Source organism: Strix aluco, chromosome 1 (assembly GCF_031877795.1).
Source record: "Strix aluco isolate bStrAlu1 chromosome 1, bStrAlu1.hap1, whole genome shotgun sequence".
Taxonomy (NCBI): Eukaryota; Metazoa; Chordata; class Aves; order Strigiformes; family Strigidae; genus Strix; species Strix aluco.
Window position 1 is genome coordinate 98200634 of NC_133931.1, and position 9314 is coordinate 98209947.

The 9314-nt window shown below is 41.0% G+C and overlaps 1 protein-coding gene across 5 annotated transcripts; it reads right to left on the reverse strand.

Annotated features, from left to right (window-relative positions):
* Positions 1-513: 513 nt before the first annotated feature.
* On the reverse strand, positions 514-7721 carry LOC141925063 (transmembrane protein 14C-like). Of its 5 annotated transcripts, none has more exons than XM_074828548.1 (5): positions 7684-7721; positions 6619-6695; positions 4068-4169; positions 1319-1406; positions 514-1125 (listed from the first exon to the last, which is right to left on the reverse strand). In XM_074828548.1, the coding sequence occupies exons 1-5, from the start codon at positions 7704-7706 to the stop codon at positions 1068-1070; spliced, it is 348 nt and encodes a 115-aa protein (XP_074684649.1). In that variant the 5' UTR covers positions 7707-7721; the 3' UTR covers positions 514-1067. The 5 variants fall into 5 exon arrangements, with proteins under 5 accessions (XP_074684649.1, XP_074684682.1, XP_074684657.1 ...); XM_074828581.1 differs by lacking the exon at positions 7684-7721 and adding an exon at positions 7045-7093; XM_074828556.1 differs by lacking the exon at positions 7684-7721 and adding an exon at positions 6917-7020.
* Between the last annotated feature and the right edge of the window lie 1593 nt (positions 7722-9314).

Below are 9314 nucleotides of genomic sequence, written 5' to 3' on the forward strand. Positions count from 1 at the left end.
AAAGCACCTGATGCCACTGATGCTTCTCCCACACTTCAGTCCTCAGGCACCAGAGCAGAACCAGGAACCCTCCTGACTCCAAGTTTTCCTAGTAAAGATAGATTTGAAGAGCCACTTCTCTAAGTGATAAAAATAAAATGCTGATATGTTCTATTGTCAAATAAATCTGTAAGATCAGAATTACACAGTGTTATTGTTAAGCTATTTTATTTTAGTTATACGGAGCTTTGGCCAGATCACATTCAACTGTTCATTCAGCCTAACAGGTTTCGCTTAATTAATCCACAGAGTAACTTAGTTTCCAACAACTGTTTAAAAGCAATGTTAACAAAGGTCCCTAATTTAATCTTCTGCCCTTCCATTTAAAAAGTGATTTTTAAATATCGTTGAAAGACAGCACTTGGATACTAACAGTTTACTGCAAAGACTTCCACTGAGAAGAAAACAAGAAGGTAAAAAAAATAAAGCACCCCCTACCCCCATACACACAAAAGGATACCAAAAAACACCAAATAGAGGTTTTAAACAAATTTTACTGGTAGAAAAGCAACATTTTAGCATCATTTCACAATAAAAAGGTAAGATCTGTTTGGTGTTATACAGACATGGTGTATCAACTCAGAATGCCACAGGTAAAGCACACTGTAATACTCAGTATGAAAGGTATGACATACATGCTGTTGTATTTAGCTGGTTGTAATTACTCCTAGTGCCTCTTTGTGGATACTTTCTTAATTACAGGCCCGCTCTGCTTCATACTCTGGAATAAAAAAATCTACTTCATATTCTGGAATATAAAAACTGGAAGTGTTAAAATACACTGAAACGTGTCTGGAAAAAAATCAAACCCAGGACCAATTTCTCACTACACAATAACAGCTCTACCAGATCATGGAAATAATGGCATCTTGTATGTAGACTATCTGTCCCATCATTCTACTCCCCCTTATATAAAAACAGGAAAAGAATTGTCTTGATATAGAAAATTGTTCCATCTTCTTGCTTCTGCATTCATGCAACTTCATTATCAGGTTTCCCTATCCAGATATTAAACTGTAAAATGAACATTACTTATCATGTGGCTTTTCCACCATCTTCAGTGCTAATCTTCCAACCATTAGCAAACTGTTTAAGGAGGGGAAAAACATAGAATTAAACAATAATAATAATTTGTCAATTCATTTTCAAATACTTCCCATGTAACTGGTGCATGGAAACAAAAGAGATACACAAAATATGATTCACTCCACCTCAATTTAATTAAGCAAGTAAGAAATCACACATAGGAGGGTAAAAAAAAAAGTATATTGTGTTGTACCTGACACCAGCAATTAGCCCTGCAGGCATGAATTTTCCAGAGTTGTAAAATCTTGTTCCCATGACAGCAGTCAGTGTTCCAGATGTAACTTAAATGAGAGATTATACAGTGCAGTCAGCAGAGATGCATGTGTGTGAGAGATGCTACAATTCAAAACTAACAGAACAGAGAGAACTAGCAGCATCAAGTAAAAAGTGAAACAGTTATTTTACGTGATGGACAAAAAGAGTTAATAAATTGTGTAAACTTTGGAATGCCTCCATATGTGAAGCATAAATATTCTAAATCAAGTTCTAGCAGGCAGTGCACTCCATACGCTTCTGCAAACACTCCTCAAATTTCTTTGTCAAAACGTGCTTCTTTGGAGACTGGAAATAATCTATGCTACACTGCTCTGGAACTCACTCCTTCCCTGTGCAGAGGCAAATCACTAAACCTGTGCACATAATTCCCTTGCTTCTCGTAAAAGGGAGAGAGCATTTTCGTGTCTAACTTGTAGTAATGTTCTGAGAATTAACACATTTATGTTTGCAAAGGACTTCCCTTCTGAAGTGTGCTATGGAAGCACTAAGCATTACCAATCCATTTCAGCCCCGCACCACCTTCCACTAGGGTCAGAGAGTTAAAGCTACCCATCCTGACCACTTGACATAGAGACAGAAGTCAGGTAGTTTCACTGAGCCAGTAAAATAGAAAGGTCAATCACTGAACACCTTATCTCAAAGAAAGATACATACTAAAAAACACACTAATTAAATCCTTAGCATGCATCTGCTACCCAGTGGTAACAGCTACACATTAACATGTTGTTCCAACCACTCTCATTTTCTACCACTGCTTCTATGTGATGGTTGGTCCTGCAGGACCCAGCTCACCTTCAGTCCTAGTCATGGCTAAACACTGTCCTTGACATCTAACAGTCTCCCATAAGTAACTAAGTAAAAGACTGAGACTACAGTCTAATACACAAGAAAGAACTAAAATACTTCAGGTATTCAAATACCCCAAGCTCTAATCAGTAGCCAGTCTTCAAAATATACACAGTTCACTAAATGTAATTTTGTCTAAGACAGCAGCAGAACACACCTTCTCCAAAAACTCTGAAGCATGTAACGGAGGAGGAAAAGATTCCATATGCTACTGAATTACAGACATATATCTCTCTGGCATTTGGGAAAATACTTTATCTCGCTCCTGTTAAGCTTGCTGTATCGGCAGTTTATTCCAGTTATATAGACTTGACTATGCACAGCTTTTGACCTATCCAGTAGATGTGGAAGTGGACTGCACTGTAGACAACGCTTAAGTGGAGAGAAATACTGGGCCTTCCCCTTTCACTTCTGACTTCCACATATCAAAGAACTAGATGCTATGTCACTGCTTCAGTGAACAAATGCTATAGTCAGTGGCAGCTCTTTAAGCACTAAGCAGTGAGTCTCCACAGTTCGCTTCTCAATGTCAGGGAGAAGGGAAGCTCCAGTTCTGAGAAGAAGGAAGAAGATACTGCATCACTGAAGCTTGCTTCTCTGTTAAATCTCCCCAGGTGTGCAACACCTTTGTAATTCCACATTTCTCGTGTATAAAAATAAGCCAATCACCACCTCTGCCATTTTCAGCAATAATAAAATAACCTGCTAGGGGTATGGGCAGTCTGCAGAGGAATCACTCTTCCTGAAATTCTCCAGCCTCCTGCAGGATGCTGAAAGTAGGATCCAGCAAAAAGAGGACACACAGAGGTCAGACATCAATTTACTAGCACTTCCATTGGCACTATGATCCTTCAAACATGCCAGCGTGAGACACGCATGGTGGCAGCCACCAATTCAGAGAAGCCTGGGGACTGAAACATATCTAGTGCTAGAGAACTGTCATGCACTGATGTCTTCTACAGATCAGGAATGGAGAGTAGAGGATACTACTAACACAAATACTGGCCAAAGGATTACATAAAACATGCTCACAAGTATCTGAGATACAGCAGTCTAACAAGTGTCAGGCATCAGCTGAGCTACAGGAATTATCTACATATATTTCCTCAGCCCACTTCAATTGCAAGGTATCCTAACTTATCAGTGAATGAGAAAAGTTCAAGTGATAGGTGATTACTGTTCTAACTTGTTCACAACCCTGAGCTCCATATGATAAATAGAAGAAAGAGAAAAATTGCATTTTGGAGATTCACACCATACTACATATACGTTTTTAAACACAAAATGCTTATTTGATTTTTGTTTTACTGAAGGTTGTTAAATAATGGTATTTGGTTTGATAATTTTTTTAAACCACTTAAGTTTCACTTTATCCTTGCACACATTTTCCTTCACAATCTGTAGGTTTTCTGATGTTCAGAAGACAAACTCTAATGACAAATAACAGATATTTTCCTCTCCTGTTATAGAAAAGGGACAAAAATATAAGTTTGAACTATCGTCCAAAGCACTTCAAACTTCTCACAAAAGGGATGCTGGAACGTAGTGAGAAATCACTGAGCAAGACAGTTCTTAATATGCATTCTCAATACATTCTTTAAAAAAAGAATTAAGTAATGCTAACAGTTCACATTCCAAGAGAGCAGTATTGGTCACTAATGAAGATTTTTCACTAAAACACAAGTTTAAAAATTGGATTGAAACTTGATTTATAACACCATCAGTCTAACTCTTCTGCAGACTTTTAGGTACTCATTTTAAGTATCCAGCTATTTTAGGGTAAATATAATCCCTTCTAGTTAAAATTTTAAACGACTTACTCAGAGATATCCAAACATTACTTGGATTCTGTGAGAGCTGATAGGCACCCAGTCCAGCCAAACTCCCAAAGAAAAGGCCAGCAGCTAGTGATGGGACACTACCTGAACAAGTAAAAGATAATGCCTTTATTAGCTCAGAAATAAACTTGCTCATCAGCATGTCTGTTTTGTAAAACACCAACAATAACAAAAAAAAAAAAAGAGGCATTCATTGTTATAAAGCACATTAGAGAGTTTTTTTTTTCTTTTAAGACACTAAGACCATGCTGATCTGCACCAAGAAACACGTTCAAATACTCTTGTATAAGATACAAATAGCATTAGTATTTAACTATTTAACAGCAAAGACAATGTATTTGTGATGGAAATAATAACGAGAACAGCAAAAGAATTGGTGTTCTCTCTGTGCAAACCGAAGCATGTCGTTTCAACAGAGTAATATCAGAATTTCTTGAGAGGCAGCAAAATAGATGGACTAAACAGTAAGGGTTTAAGACCAGAAAAAGGACACATAGACTGAACTGGCCAGGAAAGCATTCAAATAGAGAGTTGCCAAAGAACAGAATGGAGTCAAGTAAGAGAGGTCATATCTCCTAAGTGTACCTTAGATCTGACCCAAAGATAACTGCAGACTTTGGAAGAAGGTTCCCTGGACTCACCTAATCTTTGGATCAAGTCCTCAAGTATACATGATAATCCCAGGATGCCAGGAGATAAAGGATACCACATCCAAATTGGCGATTTATAGATGACATCAAGTAATGAAGTGGCATGAGCACTGTGAGTGGTGAATGCTCTCAGTGAGGCTAATGGAGAATTCAGGACTTAATGCTACTGAGGGTGGTTCTTTATATATTCCATTTTCCAGGTCACCTTTAAGAGACTTGAGATTGCAAAACTAAGCTGATAAAGATCTCCTCTTGGTGTTACAGGAGGACTGCATGTTGCTACCATGAAGTAATAATTTTTCAGCCATCAACAAAGTAGCTGTAACATTGCTTCAGATCCTGCTTTTGGTATAAAAAGCAAGAGATAAAGATGATAGAAAGCAACCAGATATTCTTGTACAGGTGCAAGTGGCTGCTCTGCACAGAATACAGCTTAGCAACCAGTGTGGTAGCTACAATTATTTCCACAAGCCTGGGAGCCAAGAAATGGCCATCATATCCTTGACTTTTACCTCAAGGTATTATTTAAGCAGCTATGACACGTACACTTACTAGGACAACTACACCACCTCTGGATCAGGAAGTTCCTGAGCCTCAAAACACTGGGACCCAGAGAACTTACTAAATTAAGAGAGAAAAATCAGTCAATCAATCAATCACTCTCTGCTTGCCCTGTTCTCATATTTTTCCCAAGGCACCTCCTGCTGACTGCTGGTTGTGTGGGTAAATAGACCTGGTTGTAAAAGAACAGATCACCATCTTAGCTCTATGGACGAAAATTCCATTTTCTTTTGGTTTCTCCAAGTTATTAGCAGGAATACGATAACTTGTCTTACCCCTACCCCCCGCCCCCCCCCCCCCAAATCACCATACAAGTTCCTGTTTCCCCTTCAAAAATCCTGTGACCTGGATTCCCTTACCTCAGCATGACCACGTCCTCCCATGTGGGACCAGACCATAAGAAAGACACCTACCATTTCATAATGGCCTCAGAGAAATATGGATGCAATTAGTTACTTAAGTTCTCAGTATTGTCCCTCCTGCCCTAAACTCCACTCACTGCCCACAGGATAAATCAAGCCAATAGAAAACAGATTGGAATAGGCATTATCATCTATGTAGTCAAATGCACTGGTGTGATTCTTACTGATTTCAGCAATGTACCTTTGTGTCACAAACACGAAGGTGACTTAAGGATTTTTGAATCTGAAAGAGAGAGTATTGCAGCAGGAATGAAGCCACAGTTCTGTCCGGAGGACAAACTCAGAAAAATGTCAGGAAATGAAAGCAGGAGGTCAGAGGGGAAGCTTATGATGCTGAGCCCAGAAAAGGAACAAGTTTAAGGACTGATTTGCATTGTTCAGCTCTACTTGGAGAACAGATCCTTCTGAAAACTCTCTGCAGCTTACAGTATACTGTTACCATCAAACATTAAAATAAGAAAAAAACTCTAAAGAAAAAAAAAGTTATTTATGTCCTTTGAAGATACAAAACATATATAGAAGGCTTATATTTAAAATAGCAGGGGAAAAGCCTTTCTGAAGCAAACTGACGTCAGTTCACCCAAAAAGCACAGCACAGAAGCAGGATACCAACATCCACCAGAAAACAGATGGTGGACTTATCAGCCCAAAGCACCAGCTCAACCCAAAAAAGCACCACACCCCAACAGCAGCAAGTTATCATCACATGGTACAAGCTGATAAATTTTATACCTGCGTGAACTTCAAGATAGGAGGCTTTTGTAAAAAGCCGCCTAGCTCACACAAAGTTATTGGGGTACGAAGGAGGGGAGAGGGAAGGAGGGGAGAGGGAGGGAAGGAGGGGAGAGGGAAGGAGGGGAGAGGGAGGGAGGGAGGGAGAAGCACCTTCCCGCACTGTACCTGCTTTTGCATAGCCAATAAGCCCTCCAGATGCCACCAGGGCGGCGTAGCCAAAGCCGAGCCAGTCCACTGCCATGCTGGAAGAGAAATTGAGGTCAGGATCTTAATTTTTTAGAGAAAAAAAAAAATACTAGCATTTTGCTGTGGAAAGCTTTTCCACGCGCAAGGCCTGCCTAAAGCCCGAGCCCTAACCCGAGCCTGAGCGATGAAAACCGATTTGTCGGGAATGCGGCCCTGGGGGCGGTGGGGCAGACTTCGGGGTGCGCCCCTCCGCGGAAGGTACGCGGGCGGCCCTCACCTGCCCCGCGGCCCCGCTCCGCAGCAGCGTAGGGCGGAGCCGGCGGCGGAAGGGGAGGTGAGGGAGCAACGCACCGCCCGAACCTTCCCTTTTCCGGCTGTTCGGAGAGAAGAAAAAACCCAACCAACCAAGAGGAAGGGTAGGGTGCGTCCCGCGGTCCAGGGCTGCGGAGGGGAAGGTGTTGATGCCCTCCCAGGTCCCTGCAGAGCTCAGGGTAACTCCCCTGGCCCCGGTGGGGGCATCGAGGGTGCCCGAGCAAGCCCGGGGGCCTACAGATGAGGAGAGACTTCAGCGCAGACAAAAGTTTTGCGCGTCTGTCCAGTGAGGGGAAAGCTCCCTCCTGACCGCTTTCGTGCCACCCGATCCATCCTAGTCCTGTACCAGAGGCGGGCGTATGCGGTAGAGCTGAGAATTTAGGGTTGTGGTTTGTGGTGTGGCAGCAGCTGCATCTCTGGGCAGCCCACAGGCCGCTTCCAGCTTTTGTCAGTAATTTCGGGCTTGTGGAACATGTAGAGGATTTCTGTAATTGTCAAATTACAAGCACAGCTAGTGCAACAGAAAAAGGAGTCTTCTGCTGTAGGAGTTACCCAACAGTGGGAGATGGAAAATACCTTGCAAAGAAAATGTTTTGCATTTTTTTTAATCTGGAAAAAATTTAGATGTTTCTAACTGTCTACAAAGATAAACTTTTTCTTTTTTTCAAGTGCTGAAACTAGCTTTCTTCATGTAAATGGTGCATAAGTTATTCCAGTTGGCTATGCACTTACCTCCCATGGAGATTTAAGTGCATAGGAAGAGCGAGCACCCCTCCAGCCAGGTCCCTGAGCTGAGGGCCTTTGGTTCCTTTTCATAACAGAAGGCACGAAACAGGAGAGGTCTGTGCTTTTTGCAAAATGCAGCTTTCTCTAGCTGAATTTCAAGTTTTCCCATCTTTATGAATTAGCCTAATGGTCAGAAAGTGGAGAGGAGTTTAATTCCCTTGTTGGCCTAAGTGGCTTAAATAGAGATCTCCCATCTCCCTGAGAACTGCCACAACCAGCACAGATGGGGTTCCCTGTTCTGTTCAAGCTGTGTAGTGGCTGTGAGGTTCGAGTTCCTCTGGGCTGTGCTTTGTAATCCAGCACTGGGGTTCCCCAAGAGCGGAAGGAGAAAAACTGGAAGAAATCCACAGCTGCTGAGCTCACCTGGGGCTCAACTGAAGATGCTGCTCGCTAGGCTGTTGTTCCTTGCAGCTGTGGCTCCATCTACTCTACCAGCATCATGCACACTCACCCTTCCTGACACAGGAAGAGCTTTCTCACCACTGACACCTCCTCTTGCTCTGCACTGCTGCCTCCCCTCTACCATTCTAAGCAATTCCCTGAAAACTAGGATGGAAAATGTGCTGGAAAAGAAGATGTGCACAAGGAAACAATAACGAAAAATTGCCAAGTACTGGTTAGTAGGTGAGCATTCACTCAAGGTATAGAAAATTAATTCTTTCAGGACTGTTTCTGTATTTCATTTTAAAAGCTGTTAGGGCTTGTCTTCTCTGTCTCTAGTTCACAAATTGTTCCATGTCTCATGAGACATGTAATTCTTTGTTACTACACAGGGGGTTTGGATTTTTACAAATGTATAATATTTACTGTAAGTCTAAACATTAGAATCAAAATTCTGTGGAATTTTTGCTTTTTAATTCTTAAAATTATGTGCAAACTGTATTTGTCCTGGTACTCATAAAAGGTTGCTTCTGTAACTGTGACAGCCATAGCCATGAGCTCAGATATTTAAAAATTCAAACAATAAAAACTGTTTTAGTAGTGACAGCCATTTTGTCAAGAACAGACATAGGATAAGCATTATAAAACAGACATAACACTTTACAAGTTAAAACACTTTACACAATTCTTACTTAAGCTTATACTCTGTAAGTCCCATATTTACTATAGGACTTGTTATCAATTAAAAATGTGATTTGGTACCCTTCCTGCCAAGTCAACAAACCATTCTAAGTCCTACATTATTTGCCTGTGTTTGTATACACACATGTTCCAGGTATTATTAAAGTTAAAAGCTGTGTAAGTTCAAACTGAAGTACAATTGAAAACCCTTTAATGTTGAATTAAACTGAGCTCATATAAATCAACTAGACTGAATATTCAGACAAGGGGTTGTGATCATTTATCTAAGTAATCTAAATAAGGGAAAGTTACAGAATATAAACACAGACACCCACCTCCAAGAGAATGCTGCCATTGCCACTTGAAGAATCTTGAAACAGCACTGATGATGTGCACTGTTTCAGTGTCAGCATACACAAGATGTAAGCTGGAGTTATATTCTATTTTACATCCCTAAAACAGCCTGTATTCCCATCTCCAGATTTGGCTCGATCTTTTTTGTGATATTCTTTACC